We start from the raw sequence: 24,967 nt of genomic DNA on the forward strand, positions 1-24,967 counted from the left end.
CCCTGATGGCCCCTGGCCCTTCCCCTTTCCTGAGCTCGCCTCATCCCCACCCTGCGCCTCAGCCAGGAGCCGCGCACGCAGCTACTCACTCTTCCTGTGCCTCAGGACTCTCACTTCTAGGGACGGAAAGGAGAGAAGTGACAGTGGAGTTAAGAGACGGAGGGGGCCAGGGTCAGGCCAGGCCAGCGGGGACAGCGTGAGAGGGCCAGGAAGGACAGGAGGAGGGGAGAGGGGAGGAGGAACTTTCCAGCCCATCTGACCCTGGCTCAGGCTGCTCTGGGGTTCCACAAGGATGGACTGCTCACCTCCCAGCTTTGCTGCTGCCCCTGAGGGCTGAACTGGACCCCCTAACAAGGGCCTCGATCTTGGCATCGGGTTGGGATAGGGCACCCATTCCAAGCTCTGCTGAGAAAGGGTGTCTGGAGAAGCTGGGAGTCTGTTTCGATTCTGTTCCTAGCTTCAGCCTTGCTCCAGGGAAGACGCTGACCCCAAAGCTGGGGGCCTTTCTGGAGGCTCGGCTGGCGGTAGACATGCTGCCATGGGCTCTGGTCTTCAGGGCATGGAGGTCCCTAGGTACCCGAGGGAGCCCGGCTGACCCTACCCTGGACCCTGCCCTGCCCCTCCACTCCTAGTCAGGGATATGAAGCTTTGGGCGGTGCCACTGAGCATGGTTCTCACAATGAATGTATAGACGCCCCCTGCCAGGCTGGGGTAGGAGCATGAGCACCCAGGCCCCACCACCTTCCTGGGACTTCCAGAAACCGCGAAGGGCAGGAGCCTGCCCCGTATTACAGAAGAGAAGCCCAGGAATCTTGGTCACCAGTCTAGCTCTTAAAAAAGGATGCCCCAGAAAGCCACCAGGAGGGGCAAGGCACGATGGGTCACTGGCTTTGCCCTCATAGCCAGGCCCTGGGGCCCCTGGGGAGATTTGGCTAGGAAGAGTCACTGATGCATCTGAGAAGGACCCGGGGCTGTAGCTAGCTTGGAAGAACCAGGGAGAGGTGAAGAGTCAGAAGAGATAGGAAGCAGGGAGAAGGTTGCCTAGCGGCCCCCCTCCTTGACGCTAGCGCTACCTAGAGCTTCCCTCCAGCACCAGCCCATCTGAAACACCAGGCACCCGATCTGGGAGGCAGGCCCAGAGAGGGAAAGGGACTGGCCCCAGGTCACACAGCCCAGTCCTGCTTTGGCGGAGCCTTCCCTTAGGGTCTAGTCCTCACTGGGGAAGGGGCTGCAGAAAGAACAGTCGGAAAAGTGGAAGCACTTGGGCAGTCGCAACTGGGGAGGGGGCGTTGTCTAGGTTTCCCTCCCCCTTTGGGGCTAGCGCCGCCCCCCCAGTCCTCCACCAGCCCCTACTCACTGCCAGTAGAGGAGGAGGAGCGACGCTGCCCGCAGCCCGGGCCGGCGCCCTCGAAAGGCAGAGGGGGAGCAGGCGGCGGCGAGCTCAGGCCTTCGGGCAGGGGCGGCGGGGGGGGGGGGGGGGGGGCGGCGGGGGCGGCGGGGGGAGCTCCCTGGACGCCTTGGGGTCTGCAGCGCAGCCGTTGTGCACGTGGTTCCCGGGGAGCGGCGCCGCCTGCGGGGGAGCGGAGGGGCCAGCGAGTGAGGAGCGGGAGGCCGGGCCGGGTCCGGGGCGGCTGGCGGGTGCAGGCTGGCGGGCACGCACCTCCTCGCTGTGTGCCATGCCCGGGCGTGCGGCCAGCGACTCCCCGGGACAGCGGCCCAGCTGGCGGTAGTAGTCCCCCGTGCTGGGCTGCTTGCTGAAGGCGCGGGGCTTGCGGGCTGAGTCCTGTCTCCGCAGCCCGTTGCGGCCGTCGCGGGAGCTCAGCTAAGGGAAGACGACAGGGTGTGGGGGTTCAGGCCTTTGTCCCTTCTGCCTCCCACGCCGCCCCATCCCCAGCTCTTCACCATCCCGGGGGCTCGCGGACAGCGGCTGTCGAAGGGTGCAGCCAGCCGTGCTCCTAGACCCTCCTGTTCCCAGAGCGAGGATGGGGCGAGGGTCATAGAAGCCTCGGTAGAAGGGCAGGTTTGGTTGGCCCTACAGGGAGGGGTCTGGGCACCGGCCAAGGGGCACAGAGGCCCCCACTGAGGCTAGAAGGGGCGGGCCCAGGGGCGGGGTGGCCCAACCCAGGCGCCAGGGGGAGCCGAAGAAGGGGCAGCTCCCAGCTTAGCCAGTGCCAAAACCTCAGCCGCACCCAAGTTCTTAGAGCCACACCGTCCTGATGGTCCCCAAGTCTTCGAGGAACCCTCTCGTGGGGTTCTCGGCCCTGAGGCAGCCCTCTCGAGTTCCTTGTTCTCTAAGACTCCTGCTTGCCCAGAGCCCTCAGCCGCCCGGCCCGTGGCTGGGACTGCTCCTACCTGCGCCTGTGCCGGTGGCCCCCGCTGTGCACCTGGTGGCGGGGGCGGCATGGACCCGACACCTGCGCTACCTGATCCTTCCTCTCAGGTTACAGCCCAGCCCGTGCCCGCCCGCGCCTTTGAGCTCTGTCGGCCTGACATCACCCAGGCCCGCCAATCCTGGGCTGACCGCCCCCCAGCAGTGGGGGGGTGGGTGCCACCGGGCGCCGACTGCTTCGCCACACCTGGCGGCTGCGCCGCGCCTGCCCCGCGGGCCAGATGTGGCTCCGCCCCCTACGCCGCTCTCCCTCCACTGGGTGCACCCGGGCCTTCATCCTCACTCCCTACCCCATCCCTCCATCTGCCCAGACAGAATGAGGGCCCGACTGCGGGCAGTGAAGTACCCCCAACTCGGCCCCCTTGGGTTCCGGGTCACGACCCTGCCCTTCCCTTCCCGCATCTGGAAACCATCGCCATCCGCGTAAGCGACACCGACGCCTGCGCCCAAGCCTCGGGTTTCAGGGGCGGCAAGGCGGCTCAAGTGACAGCGCAGCGCCCGCCCTATTGCAGCTGACCCCCGCTAAGTCCAGCCCCGAGAGGAGGACGGGAGGCAGCGGGGGCCAAAGGCCTGGTCATCGGGCGGGGGCTGTCCCCTGCCCCAGCCCCAGCCCATTCGTCCCCGTGGTGGCCCTGGACCCTCCACGCCCCGCCTGACCCGGCTCACGTTGCAGGAAACGGGACACCGCAGGATTTGTTTTCTGGGCCAGCCCGCCCCCTCGGCGCCCCCTGCAGCCTCGAGGCGAAGACGCCACGACCCTGCTCCCGCGGGTCAGGCAACCAGGCCAGGGGGCTGGGGGCGCTGCGGGCACACAAAGAACGCTTTGTGGAGCGGTCGGGAGCCTGCGGCCTGGCACGCACACACGCAGGAGGGGCCCGGGGACTGCAGTCCCGGTGCTCTGGCTCGGGGAGGGGAGGGGGCATAGGGCAGCCACCTGTCTTGTGGGTTTGGGCAGGGCCCTGGTGGGGACAGTTGCTTGGGCCTCAGCCCCATGCAGGCCCCTCCTGGGCCCCCACCTGCCGGAGATGAAAGGAGAGCCTGGCAGAGCTCAGGCTGAGATGACATGAAAGGGGGCGGGTGGAGTCACTGTGTAGGCTACATCCCTCCCTTCCCCGGCCGTGTGGCCCTGCGACCTGGGTCACCTGTGGGAATTGGTTACTTAGCTTGGCCCTGGAGTGGCTTACCTTGGGCTTGAGAGAGATCTACAAGGTCAGGGCTCCCACAGGACCCTTGGGGGCCTCCACCTCACACCCGAGGGTGGCTGTCCCCCCACCTCTCAGCCCAGCCTTGCTCAGTCCCGTTGGCCAGTACCCCAGGGCCCTCCCAGGCCTCCCTGCCCAGGACTCTCAGAGCTGTCCAGTCCAGCCCTCTGCCCCCGCCCCTGCTCCAGCCCCAGCCAGGATCCTAGAGGCCCTGCCATCCTGGGCACCTCATGCCCACACTGGACTCGCGAGCTTCCTTCTCTGCCAGGGTTCCCATCTCAGGCGTGGTGCTTCCATCCACCCAGGATCCCAAGCCCCAAACTGGGGAGTCAGCCTCTGCTTCACCCCTCCCTCAGCCCTGAGTGCCAAGTCCTGCCCAGCGCTCTGTAGCTTTGCTGCCACCTCCTCCCGGCCCTTGCCCTCACAGCGACACGTCCCGCATCTCCCACCCAGAAGGTACCTCCCTTAGGAGGCGTTTTCCACCTGAGCCTGGGGCGGCAGGCGCAGTAGATCTGCGGAGAGGCGGTCTGCACTCATTCCCTGCCGACTCCATGACTGCCCTGCTACTCTATGCGAGAGGTGACCAGGACCCAGCTCCCTGAGGGCCAGGGCTGTCTAGCTATATATTCCTTACCCCTTCCCAGCCCTCCAGCTCCCCAGAGGGCAGTGGCTTTGTCTCATTCATATCCCTGACCCCAGTGCCCAGCCTTGAGCTCCCATGGGCTGGCCAGGAATGTGGACTGTTGAGCAGGTCATTGGCCCGGGGACCCCTGCCCTGTGCCCACAAAGTAGGCAGTCCTGGCTTCCACTGCCCTCCATCAGCCCAGGTCTGGTGCTGGGCTGTGGACCAGTGAGCGTGGGCTCGCTACCTCCGTCTTGAAAGTCTGGGTGTCCACATGGCGGAGCTTGCTCTTGGTCTGGACGTAGATGTCAGCTGCATGAAGCCCCACAGGGGGCTTGGGGGCTGGGTAGCCTGGTGGGGGTGGGGGCAGCTGAGTGCCCGGGGGTAGGGGTGGTGGAGAGAAGCTCGGGGGTGGCGGTGGTGGTGTGGTTCTCTCCGCCTTGCCCAGGGCAGGGCTCTGCTCTGGGCTCAGCATGTCCACGTAGCTCTGTATGTCTGCAGCTCTGGTGGTGGGAAGCCCTGTGGAGAGAGGCAAAGCTGAGTTTGAGAGTTTGCAGAGCGGCCTCTTCCCCAGGACTGCAACCCTCTACAGTCCATGAACAACTTGCCAAGGGGCTAGGTGAATTCAGGGATGCAGCCTGGTACGCCCCCACCCTCGCTCTGGCCCTGCCTCCCCACACCCTGCACTCGCTGGGGAAAAGGCCGCAGGCTCCACTATGGAAGGTACCAGAGGGTGGAGCGGGGCCACCTGGAGGGGCTGCTCCTCAGGGCAGATCTGGTATAGCAGGTGCCAGGAGTATGGCTGTCCACGCCTGATCTTTGCAGGACACCTGGCCATCTCTGAGGCCACCACCTGGTGGCATGAAGCAGGCATCACAAACGGACAGACGGCCGTGCTCAGGCCGTGGTCAGTGTTTATGCGCATGCGTGCCTGGCTTCTGCCTGCGCCTTTGTGCTTTCGTGCGTGTCTGTGAGTGTGTACACACGCTTCTTTGTATTTATAAACGTGTTCGCGTTGGTCGGTGGACTTGGGGTGCGTGTATGGAATGGAGACTTGTGTGCTCGTTTGTAGTGTAGGCGTGTGCATATATCTGCACAACTGTGGGGGTGCATTCATATCTGTATATTGTGTGTGCACGTGTACAAGTGCGCATTCTTGAGTGTGGGTAGGTGTGCGTAAGGTCTGGGGAACAGTTTGTGCAAGTACGAGTAAGGATATCGAATTGTGTGCGGGGTTTTGTCAGGGGGAGAGTGTGTGTGGATATACGTGTATGTTTGTGATGGGCACACAAGCACGAGTGTCACCTGTCTCTCACCAGAACCAGTGTCTGTCTCTTCCCGGTGACCTGGGCAGTCTCCGGCGTCAGCTGCGGGCAGAGTGGGCCTGGATCACAGCCCTGGCGTCTGGGTCCAGTCTGCTCTCCCTCCCCCCTCTTCCCGCCCGGCCCACTCACCCCGTGGGAGGCGCTGGCCCTTGCTACTGGACTGGCTGGAGGAGCAGGAGTCGTAGTTGGAGAGGGTGCTGGTGGGCGAGCTGAGGTCGAAGTTCAGCGGCTGGACCGACATGGTGGTGTTGGGTGAAGACATGCCGGAGTCAGGCTGCTTGGTCTCCAGCTCAGCCGATGGATCCCGGGACAGCACGCGGTGCTCCACGCTCTGAGCAGAAAGTGGGGAGGCCTTGAGGACAAGCAGCCCCAAGGACCGGCACACTCTGGGCCGGGGTCCTGCTCAGGCATGCCCTCGCTGTGTGACCTCGGCCAAGCCACTGCCCGCGCTGGGGCTCCCTTCCTCATCATGGCAGGTCTTTAGGGAGCTTCCTAGGCTGAGATTCAAGCCCAGCGCCCCTCCCCCCCGCCAGCTGCAGGACCAGGGGTTCCTGGGAAACTCCTACACCTGGCCCCTCCCTGCTCAGGAGAGTTGAGAGACGAGGGGAGCTGGGCGGGGCCCCAAGGGGAGAACTGTGTGGCAGTGACCTTCTCATCCCTCATCCAGCGGCAGAGGGCCTGGGCTGCAGCGGGCCTGTGGGGAGGGAGCTCGCAGCAACTGGGGGCAGGGGAGAGGTGCAGAGCCCCCACAACTTGCAGGAACGACTGATCCCCCACTTCCTGGCTAGCAACCCCTGTCTCTCCTGGCCCGACTGGGCAAAGCTCAGTCTCTGTCTCCCGATGGGGCCCTTGGGGAAAGGGCGAAGCCTAGGGTGGCCCGGCTGAGTGAGGTGGGCAGCCCGAGCCGAGGCTACTGAGCCACCCGTCCCCCACCACTGTGGGTTCCCCTGCCCACAGGCCTGACCCTCCTGGCGTGGTAGTGGGCGGGGGCGGGGGTCCTGCTTACGTTGCCCATGCTGGCCCTGCTGCTGGCAAGCCTGCTCGCTCGCTGCTTCTGCCCAGGCCTGCTCCTCCCTGCCCCATGCCCCCTCCCTGCCCAAGAAGTGTCACAGGCCCCCCGGGAGTGGGAGGCAGGCCCGGCACCAGGTAACAGCTTGGCAGCCACTCTCATTGGCTCTTCATTAGGGACTCTGAGGGACTGTTTGCCTTTTCTGGGCCAGCATCCTCTGTGGCTGGGATCTGTCACTGCCACCGCTGGGCCCGCCTGGGTAAGGGGGCCAGAGTTCCCACACCCCACCCAATTTAGGGGAGCCGGTCCTGCTACCTACCCCATGAGCTAAGGGGAGCCATAGGGGCTGAGATGGGAGGAGGGTCAGCTGAAGGTGCTTTTATCTTGGCCAGCAGCAATGGGCACTGGGAGTGCCGGGCCTGACCCCACAGACAACAGCCGTTAGGGTCGTGAGCTCTGCAACCTGGGTCTCTGCCTTCGAATTTTACCTCTCCGACTTACTCACTACGTGACCTTAGGCAAGTTACTTGTCCTTTCTGTACATGAGTTCTTCCATCTATAAATAGGATAACAAGACTGCCTGCCCCATTAGGTCATGAAAAGATTTGAAAAGTCAGTGGAGTGTCAGGGCATGGTGGCCAGTAAATGCCTTATGTGTCAACTGTTAGTACTAATTTACTGTGAAGATTAGCTGAGATTATACTATAAAGCATGAGACAGGATACCCGCTGGAGTCAGATTTCAAGGAATGGTGCTTGTTGCTTATTGCCAGCAGTTGCTGTCGGGAGGTGATGGAAGTGACTGGGGCTCTGTGCCACCCACACCCCCTGCCAACAGAGTCACAGACTCTCTCAGCTGGAAGGAATTCACTTCTGGTGAGGAAATGTCCTTCACAGTGTTTACTCCTGCTTGTTTACCCTGGTGACAGGGAGCTCACTACCTGTTGGACCACTGCTCTCTCTGGGTGGCCCTTTCTGGGGAAAATTTCTCCTCAGGTCTAGTTGTACTCTCTGACCCCCGGGCCTTGCTGTGCCCCGGAGTCCCCAGAACCAGGGTCCCCCCATGTGCTCACAGGCAGGGCAGACAGCCTCCGGCAGGGGGCCATCTCACCTTGTCTTCTCCAGGCCCCATTTTGCAGCTCCTCTCATGGCCAGGATGGCCTTTGGAGCTGGTCAGTGTCCTAACGCAGGCCCCCGTGAGGCCCACCCCCTCGCCTCAAAGCAGGCATTACACCAGATGAGGCAGACCTTGGACTTGGAGCCACCCACACCTGAGCACAAGTTCCAGTGGCTTACTTCACAGCTGTGTAACCATAATGAAATCACTTTAAATGAGTAACAGGTTTCTAGCTATAGAGAAGCCCCAAAGTAAACGTATAGCATATGGTCAACAGAGGTGGCTCTAGGCCAGGCTGCTATGTGACTTTGGGTCTTCCTGAGACTCAGTTTACCCACCTGTGAAATGGGACCATAACACTACCTACCTCAGTGGATGGCGGTGAGAATTAAATGAGTTATGCATGTGGACCGTGGCCAGCTGAATGAACTGGACTCTTCCCCTTAGCGTATGTCTTGTGATTTCTCTGTGCCTTCGTTCTTATCAGGATGACGCTGGTTGTATCGTTGGCCTTTTTGCCCCCACCCCCACTCCTCGGGGGTCAGTGGGCTGAGCTAAGAGGTCACGTGAGTTAATGGTCTAGGGCCCTTACTCTTTGTGTGACCTCAGGCAAGGGGCTTCGCATCCTCGAACCTCAGCTTCCTTGGTGGTAAAAGGGATAACGACACCTACCTCTGGAGGGAGGGAGGGGTGGGGTGGGGGGGTGAAATAACGCAGGGAGCAGCGCCCAGGTGATACCAGGTTCTCCACGGTGCGCAGGTAGCGGGTGCAGTGGTTGTGGCCATTGTATTCCGAGAGGTCGGAGGCCGTGTACCCATCGCGGTCGCGGACGTCCAGCTCCGCACCGTTCACTACCAGGATCTGGCAGCACTGCAGGGGGCAAGCAGTGAGGACCCCAGACCGCGAGCCCGGCCCCCAGTGCGGCGGCAGGGCTGTACTGAGAGCGCGGCGCCAGCAGAGGGCGCCCGCGCTTCCCGCCTAAGGCCCCGCCCCCGGCCCCGCCCTCACCTCCAGTTCCCCATTCTCCGCGGCGTCATGCAGCGGGGTCCCGCCCCACAGATCCGCCGAGATCTCGCCGCCGTGCAGCAGGAGCCAGCTGAGCACTTTGGCGTGGCCGCGGCTCGCCGCAAAGTGCATGGCCGTGGCGCCGTCCTTGTCCCGCTCCGACAGGCTCACATTGGTGCAGGTCACCTGCGCGGGAGGGGGCGGGGGAAAGAGGGGCAGGGGCTGGGCTCCGGGCCCCGCCCCCGTCCCATGCAGGCCAGGTCCCCTCCCGGGCTCCGCCCCGTCCCGTCCCAGAGCTCACCAACCACACGATGATCGGACTGTGGCCCATCTGTGCCGCGGCGTGCAGCGGGGTCATGCCGTCCTGGGCGCTTGTATGCGGGTCCGCGCCGCACTCTTGCACCAGGTACTGCGTCACCTCCAGGTGGCCCTCCTGGCACGCCAGATACAGGGGGGTGGCACCATTCTTGGTTTGGACATTCACTCCCCTGCGGACAGGAAACACCCGCATAGGCTCTCAGCGCCCGCCCCATTCTGGGGAGCTCCGGAGGCTGGCTGGTGGGTCGGATAGGGCCTAGTCGCTAGGTCCCGCTGTTCCTGACAGCCTCTGGACCCATGCCTGCGCCAGCCTCGCTCAGGGGACCTCTCTGGCTCGCCCCCTCCCCCAGCAGCCTCTTTTCTATAATGCACATCGGACTGGGCTTGTCCCTGCCCTCAGTAAATAGCCTTCCTTTTTACCAAGGTGTAGGAGGACATGGTGACTTGGCATCTTCCTACCTTTTCAGCCACACTGACTGTCGCTGTAAGTCCCCGTACCTGCTGTCTGCCCTCTATGCCTTTGATTATGTCCCCCCTCTGTCTGGAATGCCCTTCCCTCCTCCCCCTTTAAGACAGCACGGATGCCTCCTCCGTGAGGCCTGCCCTGGTTCCCCCAGGCAGAGCAGGCCTTTCTTGCTTCTGTGGCCCATGGTGCCCTGGGCCCACCCTGTGGACTACCTGTCATACCAGGTTGACCATAACTGATTTTGGCCCCTGATTCCTCCAGAACACTGAGTCCCCAGGGGGCCAGAGTGGCAGGGTGGCCAGGTAAAACACAGGATGCCCAGTTAAATCTGAATATCGGATAAACAACAAATCATTTTTAAAGTATAAGTATATCCCAAATATTGTATAAGATATACTAAAACATGATTTGTCTTGTATTGGAAATTAAAATTCAATTGGCTACCCTAGTAATGCCTGGATTATTAGGTAATCCAGCAACCCTGCAGGTGGCCACCATTCGCTGACCTCTTTCATGTGCTGTATTAGCGGGCTGGTTCTCACTGAATACCCTAACTTGGGATCTACTGTCATTCTCATTTGCACAGAGGCAGTTGAGACTCAGAGGCTGTGACATGCCTAAGGTCACACAGCTGGTGAGTGGCATGTGACTGCACATCTGTCTGTGTGATGCAGCGCCTGGCGCACAGTAGGCACTCAGGGGCAGAGAAGCATTCCATCTCTTCACTCCTTGGGGCTTCCCTGGGGCCTAGTTTGCAGCTGTCAGTGCCCCTCTTCCCAGTTCCCCAGCTCCCACAAAAGGATCCTAACTGGGGAACAGGGAACCAGCCCCATGCGGTGGAGTACTGCTGGGGAATAGGGGAGCTGGCCTGGCCACTGGAGGAGCCTCAGTTTTTATGACTTCACAGTAAGTGCAGATGGCCCAGGATGCAGTTACCAGAATTGGGCACTAGGTGGAGCCACAATCTAGGCCCAGACCCAGGAGCTTCCCACGGCCTGCCCCACCGATTCCAAGCTCAGGGTAGGGGCTTCTTCCTACTGTGCTGGATCAGCTTGCTATGCCCAAGGAAGTGCAGCTCTTCATGTGACTTCACATCCTCTCACCCATCTGCCTCCACCAGCTATCCACTCACTTCATCAGTCACATGCTCCAGCCACACCCGCCCTCCCGCCCTCTCTCCCTCACCCAATCGCCAGCCCCTCTGTCCATTACCACTGGCACCAGGCCACCCGCTCCTCTCCATCTGCCAATTCACTCACCCTCTTGTCACCCCCAACGTGACCTAGGCCCTCCCTCTCACCCCTCCAAATTCCTGGCTGACTTCTCCCTGTCCCTAAAACCTTGGCCTCTGTCCACTTCCCTGACCCGTGACCCTCGGCCACCCACAGCCCCCGTCGAGCACCCAGTCCCTGTCGTCTCCTTCCTCCTGACGTGGGCAGCCCCTCCTCACACGCAGTTGCCATTTGGTGGGGCAGATGCGGAGCCTGGCACATTGCACATTTGGGGATGAGCAGGGACCATGTTTCACTGGCCTCTGTTACCCTACCCATGTCAGGGGCAGAGTGGTGCCCATAAGCCAGTTCTGCCGACAACAGCACACGGTTGCAGAGACCCATGCGCCCGCCTCTCCTCAGGAGCACGCTGGCTCGGGGCCACCAGCCTCCACAGCCCAGTGCCAGTGTTGCCCCCACCCCCCGCATTCACATGCTGGTGCGTCAGTAACAGCCCATTTAATATTTCATGATCGACACTCAGCGGCCTGAATTATTCACCCCGTAACCAAGGCACAGCGAGTGCTGGGGTCCTGGGGATCAGAGGCTCGGGGGGGCCACCATCTGGGGCCCACTGGGCTCTCTCTGGGGGTGCCCGAGGCATGTACACAGCTCTGGCACCAGATCTGCTGGGAGCCCTGCCCTCCCAGCTCATCCTACTTGGCAGGTATCCATGACCGAGGGATGCCCAGCCAGCCTGGAATGGTCTGAGAAAGTCTGAGAAGCTGTCACAGAGAAGGACCTAGGCAGGAGAGGGCAGCCATGCCCACGGCCTCGTACCCGGCCACTGGCTGGCACTCCCAGCCGGAGTCACTGGTACAGCGAAAGTGCTCAGTAAATGTTCGAGCTTATCACCATAATTATTAGGATTTCACTCTCGGCACTCGTGACCCCCAATCTGGAGTCACAACTCCAGCCTGGGAGGCCCTAGGACATGGGGCAGATATGTTGATGGGCCGAGGTGGGCAAGGGGGTCCCAGCCTTCTTACCCTCTTCTACCTCAGCCTGGAGGCAAGAAGGGTAGGTACGCTCATGTTCCCTGGGCAAAATTATAGAAATATGGACAAGCAAAGGAAATAAATGAATGGTTTTAGATGGAAAGATGAATTTATAATAGTGATAATAATAATTGATAATAGTGATAGCAGGTACCACTTATTAAAAGGTTTCTCTGTCCCAGGCAGAGATGAACCTGATACATATTTGGGGTAGGTGTTAGCATTGTTCCCCTTTTACAGATGGGGAAACTGAGGCACAGAGGGCTAAGGTCATTCGATGAGAGAGAGGCAGAGAAGGACCTAAGTGTAAGAAGGACATGGCTGAGCACCCCCAAGCTGTGCCATGGTCTTGCCTCTTGTCTTTTTGGCTTCTTGAAGCCATTCGTGACGTGAGGGCAATATTCATGCATAAGACAGACTTGGAGAGCCCTCAGCACGCACCTCGTGCCATGTCGTATTTTAGGATCCCTCCTCCCTGTGCCTCCAGTGGGGCACTGCTGGCCTGGGGTGTTCAAGCACGAGTCACTGCCTAGAGGAGAAGGGCGGAGTCTCAGGGGACCTCTGGCCTCGGGACCCCATCTGGCTCCAGCCCATCAAGTTCCAGCCACTGTGACTGCCCAGGGGGAAAACGTTCATCTCCTAGCCTCTGCCCCTTGCCCCAGCCTCTGCTCACCACCCTGACTCTATAGCTCACGGCACAGGGCCCCTGGAGAGTTCTTTACCCTCCTAAGCCTCAGTTTCCACATATGGCAAATGGGCAACATAATTGTCTGGCCTCTCGATGCTGCTTGGGAGTGAAGGAAAAGGAAGTTTTGCAAAGCTGAATGTTTCCTCTGAGGGAAGGTGGGTCTGGCTTCCCATGCCACTGTTACATCCTGACCTGCCAGCCCCCTCACCCACCTTCTGGGTCACGCTACCCACCCTGGTGGTTTTCCCATCCGCATCTGACTTGGCCGCCCCCGGACAGGTGCCCCTCCCCTTCTCCTGAACACCTGCTCTCCCCGTGGTGAATTAATCTACTTCCTGGGGTCAAAGGCCACCGGGACCCGATGCCATGCAACTCTCCAGCTTGGACCTGCCGTCTACATCCAGCCCCCTCATCTGCCCACTCGTCGGTCTATGCATTGACCAAGGTTCTCGAACTTTCCATGCCTAGAACAGACCTCTCCATTTCTTCCTCAAACCTCCCCGCACCTCACTGTCCCCATTTCAGTACAGGACATCATGCCACCCTCCTCCTGGAGCCCAAGCTCTAGGAGTCTAAACACCTTGCCCTTTGACCTACCCCCTTATAGGTCTGAGGCTCTCTAGCAATGATTACATAAATTGTGATATATTTTTTTCCTCTTGGGAAAAAAAAAATGACATGGACAAACTATCAAGCAAGTCACCCTCTGATGACACAAAAGAAACATGGACTACTCGACGGGTTTGTTGGACATCTCTGTCCAAGGCTGGTGCCGGCTTGTTATTTTTGCCGCAAGGAACAAGGAGCGATCTGCCTATAGAACCAGACTCAGGTCCAACGGCGTTTTCAGCACCCCCCACACACTGCCAATAATTTCTGCCCCAAGGGAGGGCAGAGAGGAGCCGACGCCCACGAGACTGGATCTTGTCATGGGGTCAGGCTGCTCGGAACAGGTCATGCAGGCTTTGGCAGCTCTCCCCCTGTCCTACGACCATGACTCCCGGCTTACTTGAAAAGATCCCACATTTGAGAAGAAATGCAGCCTGATTCGAGGAAGGTTCTAGAACAGTTAGCTTTACACTCGATCCATCCGCAAACCTGGACGACTTCACAAAGCCTATACTTCCCTGCAACTCTGTCGGCCCTCCAGGCCTGCCCTGTGGTCCTCATGGGGACCAAGCTTGACCCCACCTTGGCCTCCGCCCAGACCGGTTCTTCCAGCCACCATGCTCCCACGCCAGGGACTCAGCCCAGCTCTCAGCTCCTCAGAGAGGCCTTCCTCGAACCCCTCAATCTCAAGGACGCCACCATCACTTCCTACCAAACGACCCATTTCACTTGTCACTCTTGAATTGTCTCTTGCACGTTTTCATTCATTCATTCCAGGGACATACTTCATGAGGCTGTCACATGCGAGGACAAGCAGAGCACTGAAAACGTCAGAGGCCAGCTCTCTTCAGACGGCGAACCAGCACACACACATGCAAATAAGCAAGCACTGCCCCGAATGTGGCAGGTATCCCTGCTCTGTCACCTCGTTCATCCCCGAAAAGTCAGCTCCACAAGGCCGCGAGGGCTTGCCGCGTCGCTGGTGCTGACGGGGCCGGCTCTCGGGATGTGCTCGGGTGCGGCTGTCAAATGACCACATGAGGGAGGAAGACGGGCAGCCGGGCCAGGAGCTCTGCGATGCCTCCTCACACCTAGCCTCAGCGGCTAGAGCAGGTTAGGTCCATTTGCCAGGTGGGCCCAGGGAGGCCCAGAAGGGAGCCCTGTCTGAGGTCACACAGGGTGAGCTGTAGGCAGGGCCGGACAAGGCCCAGGATTCCAGACTCCTCATTTGCTCAGCAAACAGTTACTACGCGTCAGGCACTGGGCGAACAGGATGAGGAAGATGGAGTCGGCTCTCGTTAGTCAGGGAGACCGGGGGTAAGAGAATGCACAGAGACGCACGGAATGTGATGCCAGGTAATGTAAGGGTCCCAGGGAAAACAAGGCAGAAGACGGGGAGGGAGTGTGTGTCCTGGGGCGCATTCCAATCTGAAGGAGGCTCAGGGCAGGCCTTACTGAGAAGGGTAGATGCCACGGACTCAAAGGAGGGAGGGGTCTCTGGGGAAGAGTCCGGGCAGAGGGGAAAGCCGGTGAATGCCAGGGGGCACTGGCCTGTTGGGGGAGCAGCAAGGCCAGGTGGAACAGAGTAGGCAATGGGGGAGCAGGTGGAGGTGAGGTGGGGGGGGACCAGAACAAGGAGGGTCTCTGGGCCATCATGAGGAAGTGGCCTTCCCTGACAGTGAGTGGGGAGACTGTGGCTGATCCAGGGATCTCATTTGCATTCTCAAAGGCAGGCGGAGCTGGACAGGAAGAGGGCAGGGCAGGGAGGGCGGTCACCCAGTAACCTGACAGATTCGGACCAGGAGCTGCTGGTGGCAGTAAAGGCTGCGCCCTGAGAAGCCACTGAGAGGGGCTTCTCCTGACTCCAACAGGTTTCTCCTTTCTCAGAGTCCCCACCTGGATCCGGGTCCCCAGTGATGACATGCCAGCTCAGGCTCTGCTGCCCAAGTGCCCTGAGCAAACACCAAAGGTAGACTTGGGGGATGGTAATTGAGCATAAATGAGCCCCTGCTGCCTGTGGCAGAAACGGGTGTCTGACAGGGAGGGGGCAGCCCCAGGTCCAGGCAGAGTCTCCAGCCTTCTGAGGGGACACTGAGCCCTTTAGGTCCTGGAGCTCCCTAAGGGGTGAGCAGCTAGGCTTCCTGCTCAGCGTGGGGCCTGCCTGGACCCCTCTGGCTGGGCTATGGGAGCAGCCGGGCTCCGTGAAGCTTTGCGCTAGAGACCCAGCTAGAAAGGAAAAATGAGACCCCAGCTAGAAAGACCCTGAAGGATTAGGACCCGGAACAGAAGTGGGAGACAGAGCCAGAAACGGGGTGCAGTTGTGAACCAGTGGAACCTCAGCTAGTCATCTGGCCTCTCCCAGACACCCTTTCTGTATCTGTGAGCTCCATGAGGCAGGGACATTCGTTTGATTCACAGCTGTGTCCCTGGCACTTAGAATATTGCCTGGCACAGAGGAGATGCTCAATAAACATTAGTCCAATGAGTCAATCATTAAAATAGGCTGATTGTAGAGCTACTGCCTAGGGTGATTGTAAGGCTCAGATTAGTGCTTGGTGCCAGGCTCCCAGCGGGCACTCAGCAGGTCAGAGCTGTTCTGAGTTTATCCTGACTCCTGGCCAGGACACTTTCTAGTCTCTGCCCTGGGGCAGAGGAGGCCTCCGGCAAAGAAGGGAGCTGCAGGGAGCTGGAGCTGATATAAATCTTTGGGCAGACTGGCTTTCCTGCTCTCTATCACTGGCAGAGCACAGGGCCTTAGGCGAGGAAGAGCGCACAGCCCCGCCCCCGCCCTCCCCGACCTGGAAGCTCACACCAGGGGTGCGGCTGAGCCTGGGGTGGGCTTCCCTCCAGCTGCAGAGTGAGCACGAGGTGGTTCCTGGGCCCCAGGCCCCTTCCGGCTGGTGGTCGGGAGCTCTGGGGGCCACCTGCTCCTCGTGCTTCTTAGCCTGACCCAGCCCCTGGTGTTCCTGGCCAGGAGAGACGACCCTCCCGGGTCCATCTTGCTCACACCCAGGGCCTGAAACAGCCCTGCCCAGCCTCTGCTAGCCTTTGTGCCTCCAGCTTAGAGACCCTCTTTCTGCAGGGGGCTCAGAGGGAGGGTCCCCGTGGGGCAGCAGCTTCCAAGGTCACTGAGGCAATTCCTCTGCCTCTGGAAGGATTTGCTCAGTGGACTGGGATAGACTGGGGGTGGGGTGGGCAGGTGGGTGCAGGGTGTTCCTGGGGTCTCAAGCCCTTTCTGACACCCCACGTGCAGCCTGATATTAGCTGGGCCCTCCCCTGAGGCCGTCCAGCCCTCCTGCTCCTCCATAGCTTGTCACTGCCATGGCCCAAGGCCACCCATAGCCTCCCTGGGCAGGATCGAGTTTCCCACTGGTGGGGCTGGGAGTCCTCCCTCCCTCACCTGCAGGAGGGAGCTGAGCCCTTGTGAATAATTCACAGGCTTCACAGCGGGCCTGAAGGCCCCATATATATATATATATATATATATTGTTTATATATTGTTTGTTTGTTTGTTGTTTATGTTTATGTTTTATATATATATATATATATAGCATTTGTTTGTTTAAGAGAGAGAGAGAGAGAGAGCGAGAGAGAGAGCGAGAGAGAGCGAGAGTATATATATATATATATAGAGGAGAGTATATATTTTATATAGAGAGAGAGAGAGCGAGAGAGCGAGAGAGAGCGAGAGCGAGAGAGAGAGAGAGAGAGAGAGCCATGAGAGCGAGAGAGAATGGGTGGGAGGGAGCCGCAGCCTCTGGAGCCAGGCTGCCTGAGTCCCCTGATTGTGCCCTGCGGCACAGGGCAGCCTGAGCCTCTCCTGTCCCCAGCTCCCTGCCCTGGGGTCTCCAGCCTTGGAGAGCAGGAGTTGCCCCGAAGTAGGAGGCTAAGTGGGCACTGGCCCTTACCTGCCCTGCCAGCAGGCCCCACCCCAATTCCCAGCCGCCCCTCCTGCCTGAGCCCAGCCTGGCAACCACACAAAAGCACCTCCTTATCAGCCAAGTCACACACCACTGTGGGAACAGAGCCCTCTGTCCACCTCCCCAAGATTCATGGTGGCCTCTGGGGGGCTGGCGGCTCATCAGCCCAGGCCATCTGGCCATAGAGTCAGCACTGGACCCAATCATGGCCAGCACGTAGGAGGGGTCAGGGCACCCGAGGCCAGAGGCTTCCCAAGGCTGGGGTCCCAGCCCACAGAGGGCTCGTGGCTCATTCAAGGCCCAGGCTTCTCCCCGAGGAGGGGCTCAGGGCTCAGCCCGGGGTCTCCCCCACCCCTCCTACCCCAGGTCCTGCTCAGCACCTCCAGGGATGGCCCGGAAGCCCCCTCAGTTCACACCGTTTGGGCTAAGTTGGCATTGCCACCAGCCTGGCTTTTGTGGACCCATGATGTGTGATGAGGGAGGCTGGCAGGTGCAGCAGGGTGACCACAGCCCAATCTCTCCCATCTCAGGACCTTTGTGTCCTCTGCGTTAAGTGAGGAGATGGGACAGAAGCAGCAGAATCACCACTGTCGGCGGGGGCGGGGCGGGCGGCTCCCCAACCTGAGAGTCTAACTCGGAGTCTGGGACCAAGCCCCCCAGGGGTGCTCATGGCTACCGCGTCAGGAGCCTGTCCTCGAGAGCCTCAGGGACCCACCTACTCTAAATCCCAGTGACTCTGATTTGACCAAAACCCTAGCTTGTCCAGAAACAGAGAATTCACATGAAAGTGGTACCAAGTGGCACCTGGCAGGGATGTCTGTGAAGAGAACCCCTGGCTTTGGTGGGGTGCTCACCTGCTGGTCTCCCACTAACCGAACCAGGAAACCCCTTGCTTAGTGAGATGACTGCAGCCCAAGCTGGGGGCCTCAGGGCTGCCCTTCATCCATGCCGATGTGCCTGGGCCCAAGAAGCTGCCAGCCGCAGCCACCCTGTCATGAGTCCATGGGGCCAGGCCAGCCTCCTGCCTGCTCCCTGGTGGCCAGTGGCCCTGCAGGCACCCCCAGGAGGAAGGCCAGTGGACGGAACCTCTCACTTGGTGGCCACCCTCCTCCTCAAGCTGTCGCTGCTTATATACTAGGCTGACAGTCCACTCAGACTGACAAAGGTCACTGGTCAGAGTCCCCATCTATCAGGTCCCTGGGGCCACTGCTGTCCCACTCCAGACAGGGTCTGTATGGCTTTCCCCCAGGACTCCCTTCTCCCCGCACCCGCACCTAAGATCTGGCTCCCTCCCTACCCCAGGGTCCCCTGTGACGCCCCTGCTTCTCATCGAGCCCCGTTTTTCCACGTTCCCCACCCTGGGATGCTGCAGCCCACTGATCAGCTGCGTTCTCAGGCCAGCCGCTCAGGCCAAGGGCCCCGGAGGTCCGGGAGCCCCACCACCTTGGTGGGCATGGGCTGAGGGGCTACAGGAAGCGATGAGCCACTCCTGGGAGGGGATGGAGGTGGGGTGGGCGTCTGGGTGGGCAGCCCTCTCCCTTCACTGCTGGATAATTGCCACTCCTCCGCCACTATTCTCTTGACTAGGGGTCTAGGAGATGCTCCCGCCTCCTCACCCCGCTCCCCTTAGAACAGTCTTGCAAACCAGCACAGGCCAGAGCTAGAGGGAGCCATGGCTACAGGCTGGTAAGAATCCTAGAGGGGAGCAGGCGATGTTAGCCTGCGTGCCCAGGCCACCACGTGCAGCTGCGTGTGCAGAGTTCTGGGGCAAGTGGCTGTGGGTAGCCTGCCAGCTTGGGTAGGGGCTGTCTCTGGCCTGGCCCTCTGGCCACTGGGGTAGTCGCTCCCCTAGAGCGCTGGAGGGTTATGACAGCTTCAGGCATCCCCAGGGGCCCCTGAGGAGGGTGTCCTTACTCGGGGTGGTGCCCGATGAGAAGCCTCACGGAGGGGAAGTCCCCTTTGGCGGCAGCATAGTGGATAGGCAGGGCGCCCGTGTCTGTGGCCATGTTGGGATCCCCACCGCCGTGACTCAGCAGCCAGTCCACCACCTCGGGGTGGCCGAAGCGGGCAGCCAGATGCAGTACTGTGGCACCAGAATTGTCTTTGTCCTGTGGAAGGAGAGCGCATTAGTCCTGAAGTCTTGTCCTGCCCCATCTCTGGCTCAGATGGCTTCCCACATCCCACCAGCCCCTGGGGCAGCTCTGTCCTCGGGCACCTAGCTAGCGCTCTTTGCACCTCAGTCTGCAAGTGGCATCACCACGCCATCCATGGTGGGCTTTCTGAGAACTGCAGATCACGACTGTGACATGCCCACACGAAGGAGGCTTTCAGGATGTGGCACCCTTGTTGTCCTAGCTTCTGGCCCAGAGCCACCCTGCCTGTCACCCAGGTGCTCAGGGACTGCCTGAATGAGCGAGTGAGAGCTGCCGGGCCAGGAAGGGTGGGCTGTCAGTGCTGCACTAGGTTGGCAGGAGGACTGTGGGGAGCAACCCCTGCCCCCCTGCGTCCAACTTTTACCCCCTTCCTGTGCCCCTCCCCAGGTGTCACATGGGAAGTGGCCTCCAGCTTGGTTCACCTCCAACAACCCAATCTCAGTGCAGAGAACTGCCCCCCACCCCCAGCAGACTCCCTGCTCCCTCCCCCAGGGAACAGGCTGTGCTCTTGCTCCGTGTTCCTGCCCTGTGGAGGCAGCGGGCAGAACCTCGGCAGTCAGCCAGGGGTGGTATCTGTGCATGTGCACTAGAGGCAGCCTCTGGGAGGGGCTTGGGCAAGACCCTCTCTCAAGCACCCCAGAGGGGGTGCAGCAATAGTCTGGGCCCAGAAGTGCTGAATGTATCATCTTAAGATCATCTAGGTGTGTGTGGGAGGAGGCTGGCAGGTGCTGCTTATGTGACCTGGGCAAGGAGGATCACCGTGAACCCAGAAGTCAGGACTCAGAGGCTGGTCGGCGAGTTTGGGAGAGTGGGCATGGGTTCTAGAACGGAACGGGCTCCCAGCACCAAGTATGGGGGATGACGGAGGTGGGCAGGAAGCTGGACTGGGGCACGAGGAAGGGCTGGGGCAGTAATGAGACGTGGGCACGGTTGGCTAGACTCAGGGAAGAGATGGCCCTGTGGGGACAGGTGTGGCCGAGGCAGCAGGAGAACCTCGGAGGCTCCTATAAGGAACGAGGAGGAAAAGAGTGGGCCGAGGGTCTGGGGCCCAGGGCACGACTGTAAGTCATATCAGGCTGTGGGGACAGGTGGCGAGCGACCTGGCTATCGAGCCAGGAAGGAGTCAGAGAGCACAGAGTAAGGCAAAGGGAAGCAGAGGGTAAACAGCCCAGGAAGCCGAGGCTGACAGTGGGCCCCCTCTGCATGCTGGAATACCCGGGCGGACCGGAAGACTGGTTCGGTCCGTCCCCTGAGCCCAGGCCCTTGATTCCCACCGGCCTGGCGACTGGGGGGGTCTGAAGCTCCAGGGGGTCCTGTTGGCTCTGGGAGGGAGGTGGCAGTAAGAAGAGAGCCCCAGAACGATGGGCTTTGGCCTGTTCTCAAGGCTCTAACAGCTGTGTAGACCCTAGGAGCCTCACGTGCAGTGGCCTGCACCTTCAATCTGCTTATCTCTCTAGGCTGAGCTGGATCGAGGTCATCCCCCCCACACACACTTCCACCCCCAGCGCCCACGCCTGCTGGGGCTTGAGGGCGGGAGACTTGATAAGCTGGGCACAAGGCCACATCCTCTGCAGTGGCCAGGGAGGCTTCTAGCCAAGCCCAGACACCCGGATCGGGGAGGCATGCCACCTCCCAAAAGAGTGGGCATGGACCACGTGCCAGGAACTCTGATAACAGAGCCAGGCAGGAGATAAGGGGCCGGGCCACCTCCCAAGAAGGGTGGAAGGGGGGCCTTGCTGTCCTGAGGGAGAAAGGTGGGGGTGGGGGTCTGGCCATCCTTAGAGCACAGCCAGCCAGCTCAGTCACCCCCACCTCTTCCACATCTGATGAACCCAGTGGTCTTGCTAAGTGACAAATCAGTTCTGGTTCCTCCATCCACTGGCTTTCCCCAGCGACCAGAACATCGTCTGGTCCAGCCTAGCAGACCCTCTAGGACCTGGCCCTGGTGGCTTCTCCCACCCTCATCCCACTGTTTGCTGCCTCTGCAACAGGACAAGAATGTGTCTGCCTCAAGGCTTTGCACATCTTGTTCCTTGTGCTTGGAACTGTCTGATTGTCACCTGGCCACTTCCTTCTCATCAGCCAGGACCCCTCTCAGAGGTCACTCCTCAGAGGGGCCTTCCCTGGCCACCTTGCCCAAAACAATCCCTGATACTCCCCACTGCATGGCCCAGCAGCACCTGATGGTACCTGCTTTGCTTTCCAGCTTGTGGATTTGCTGTCTGTGCCCCAATGGACTGGCGGGTCCAGGAGGGAAGGGGCAATCCCGAGTCCCCAGGCCTAGGACCTGTTGGGTCCTCTGTCTCCAGCAGGAGAGCTATACATCCGAGACTGAGCTGTCTTCCCCTCCAGCTCAGGAGGGGCCAGGCTTACACCAGCCTGGGAGCCACCAAGAGAGACCACGGAGGGTCTTGGGGCAGGAAGACTCAGGTTGGGCTGGAGAAGCAACTTGGAGCAGAGGCCAGAAGAGGTTGATGTCTAGGAGTCCGCTTTGGTGCCGGAGATGCCCCCATTTACCAGGCCCACTGCCTCTCCCCTATGCCCTAGCCTTAGGGACACCTGCATCTCAGCCTGGGGTGAGCTTTGCCCACCGCTCTCCAGACCTGATCCTGGAGGACATGGGCTTCTGGTTCTGTGTACAGGTCCTCAGAGCTCTGGCCCACTCTCTGGGACTCCCTGGATCAGTGCTCTGCCCCCCCACCCCCAGATCAAATACTAGCCCTCCTGGCCTCCCATCACCTGGGAGCTCTTCTGAGCGGCGCCCAAGGCTTGCCGGGGCATCTACCCAGGCACTCTCAACCCAGGAGCCCCCTCACCCCAAGCCCTCCGAAGGGGCTCCAAAGCAGGTTCAGTTGAGAGATACCCAACCTCACCCGCCCTTGAGCTGAGGCAGAGGGGTCAGGGTGGGGGCTCCAGGCCAGCATTCTCTCCCGGGAAGGAAGCCCCAGGATGGCCGGGAAGCGGCGCGGACCCACCTGCACCTTGCAGCTGCCCTGCGAGAGCAGCCACTGCAGGCAGGAGAGGTGGCCCGTGGCGGCGGCGTCGTGGGCCGGCGTGGCTCCGTTCCGCGCACGGGCATCGGCGGGCAGGGCGGCCTCCTCCACCAGGAAGCGCAGACAGTGCAGCCTGCCAGCGCGGGCCGCGTGGTGCACCGGCAGCGCGTCCAGTGCGTCGCACAGCGAGGGCCCCAGCTGGCCGGCGGCGTGGAGGGACTTCAGCACGTCCAGCTCGCCCTGCCGCGCCGCCTGCAGCGCCTGCTCCAGGGCCATCTTACCGCCCGCGGTGCTGCGCCCAGCGCGCAGCATTCAGCGTGCTCCCCCGGGCGCCATGCGCGGGTCCTCGGGCACCGGGAGAGTCCGCAGCGCGGCCGTCGGAGCCCTGCGCGTGGGAGGCGGAGCGGCTGCCGACCTGGCCTCCGCCGCGTACCGCCTCGCGCTCCGCTCCGCCCTCGCGGCGCTCTGGGTCCCGGGCCCCGCAGCGCCCGGCTTAAGCGTCCGGCCCGCCCCCTGCACCGCCCGGGTCCCGCCCAGCCCGCCGCGCGCCCCGCCCCGCCGACAGGGTGGCCGCGCGCGGGGCGGGGGGGGGGGCGGACTCCGGCCACAGACGCCAGTGCGCCCAGGGACTTCTCTCCTAAATTACCTCACGTAAAAACGGAGACCCCGGGGGGTGGCCAAACTGGGTTCGATTCTGGGGAACCGAGCCCGCGGACGGACCTGTTCTTCAGCGCGGTGCCCGCTACATGCTGTTCCAGTCACTGGGGACACAAGCCAGCAGACAATTACCGCAAATTCGAGAAAGTGACAAGTGTCATCGGAACGGGAAAACGAGTGATAGAGAGAGAGCCGTAGGGCTACGAGGGTGGTGAGGGGAAGGTCCATCGGAGGAGGTGCCCAGGGCTGTGTCAGGGGTCGGCAGGGCAGAGGCCAACGGCACGAGGCGGCCTAACAAGTCTCGAGGGGCCCTCGCTCTAGGCCCCAGTGGGTATAACGGGTGCTGTGCTCTCAGACCTGAGGTCCTCCAGGCGCCCCAGAGCGCCCAGTACGGAGGCAGGGAGGGAGGGAGGGGAGAGGAAAGGCGAGAGATGCCCGGTGCGCTCGGATTTCTGGGTTTAGAGCGGTGGGCTCAGCGAGTACCCAGAGCTGCCGCCTGGGATGGGAGCAGTTAACTGTGAACTTGAGGGCCCCGGGCTGTCAAACGAAGAGAAAGGAAAGCGCGGATGCAGGGGCCGAGGTCAGTGGGAGATGCCGGAGCAGTCCCCAGGGGAGCAGGGCCGGGGCCCCTCCCAGAGGGCAAAGGAAGGCCCCAGGGGAGGGCAGTGGGCCCGAAGAGCATCCGTGAACCCAACCGCCCTGCCTGCATGGCCAGAATCCCTTCCTGGGAGCTGGAGGGAGGCACAGCCGGCTGGACACCAGGGAAAGCTGCCGGAAGGTGGGGGCTGTGTAGCGGTGTGAAGGCAGTCCACACATCCTGTGACTGCGTGGAGACCTTGAAACAGCCTGTGCCCTTCCTTTCCCACTCCCCCACCACTCTCCCCCCTCACTGGAGAGCCTGATTCTGGACCGTTTCACGCAGCGCCCAGCCCTCCCAGCGCAGGGCGGCGCTGAATTGTAGAATGAGGCTGCTTTCAGGAATCGTGGAAGTCCTAATGTGGGACTGTGCGGCTGCCACGGACGCCGTTTCGCCGCCGCCACTTGGTGGCGCCATGTGTGATGGCCTCGGAGCTCCAAGGCGCCCAGTAAACCAGAGCAGCTGTGCCTGTGTGTTGGGGTGGGTTTCCAGGGACTTCTACCAGCCAGACTGGCCTTGCTCCCTTCATGGGACCTGTGGCCACTGGGGTCTGGGACCCATACTTCGTGGTTTGAGGATAAAGGGAGGAAGGAGTCTTATCCTGATAACCTCCATACTTTGCCTGGTTCTTGATGCCCGCTGGAGCTACCCCTTCTCTAGCTCACCCAGCTGCAGGCGCACCCTGAGAGCTGCAGTGACGAAGAGATGAAATGGCTCATCTTGGGCACCCCTCCTCTGTGTCTCCATGATGAAAATCATGTCCTGCAATTCAGGTCCTTCACTTCCAAGATGGCACCCCTGGCTCTGGACACCCTCATCTATTGCATGATTTTGTCATTTTGGGAGCCTTGTGCTGATGCTGCTATGGCATTAGGTAAGGCAACAGGTCCCTGAGCCCCTGCCTATAGGGACATCTCCATAAAAGTCATGTGTAAACACCCATCCTTGCTGACCATCTACTCAGAGTCCTTTAAGGACACTGCTCAGACTCAGGCTGAGATCCAGACCTTTTCTGTCCTCTCTGGACTCCCTTGGGCCCACCGGTCCTCCCCAGCAGCTCCAGAGAACCCATACAAGCCAGAACACATTGATGGCAGTCCTACGGCTTACCAGGCACGATGCCAAGCTTCACTGGCATATTTAATCCCCACAGCGATGCTATGAGACAGGTCCAAGCACTATCTCAATGATAAATCTGGGGAAACCGAGGCACAGGGAGGTTTTGTTTGTTTTGATTTTTTACATCTCGTCTGAGGTGATGCGAATGGAGGGGGCAGACACTAGCCGTGGCTGCTGTGCTCTCCTTCCCTCTGCCCGTTGCACTCCCGCTGCTTCCCACCCTCCAGACGTCACCTGAGGGACTCCCCAACACAAAAGGTCTCCTCTCATACTTTTGCTGGGCTCAGGCCATCTGCCAAGTATGTGGAAAGTGCCCGTTTGAACACTGTTCAGGGAGGGCCCAGGGGTAGAGTGTGTCCTCACTGTATCCTGGGTGCCCCCAACTTCCCTAAAGCCTGAACCCCCACACTTTGCCCCTGCAGTTGTCTGACCTAAGTTCCCCAGGTTATAAATGACTCCTTATTGGTAAC

The 24,967-nt window shown here is 60.9% G+C and overlaps 1 protein-coding gene across 1 annotated transcript in view; it reads right to left on the minus strand.

Annotated features, from left to right (window-relative positions):
- ESPN (espin) overlaps positions 1-22,440 on the minus strand; it is a 30,559-nt gene extending 8,119 nt beyond the window's left edge. Inside the window, 10 exon segments of the mRNA XM_039842339.1 lie at positions 1,358-1,481; positions 1,484-1,570; positions 1,661-1,822; positions 4,461-4,732; positions 5,668-5,869; positions 8,402-8,533; positions 8,672-8,854; positions 8,970-9,156; positions 18,853-19,046; positions 22,067-22,440. Of these exon segments, the coding sequence (XP_039698273.1) occupies positions 1,358-1,481; positions 1,484-1,570; positions 1,661-1,822; positions 4,461-4,732; positions 5,668-5,869; positions 8,402-8,533; positions 8,672-8,854; positions 8,970-9,156; positions 18,853-19,046; positions 22,067-22,396 (1,873 nt within the window). The 5' untranslated portion in view covers positions 22,397-22,440.
- Positions 22,441-24,967: the final 2,527 nt, after the last annotated feature.

Source organism: Pteropus medius, unplaced genomic scaffold, assembly GCF_902729225.1.
Source record: "Pteropus medius unplaced genomic scaffold, Ma_sr-lr_union100, whole genome shotgun sequence".
Taxonomy (NCBI): domain Eukaryota; kingdom Metazoa; phylum Chordata; class Mammalia; order Chiroptera; family Pteropodidae; genus Pteropus; species Pteropus medius.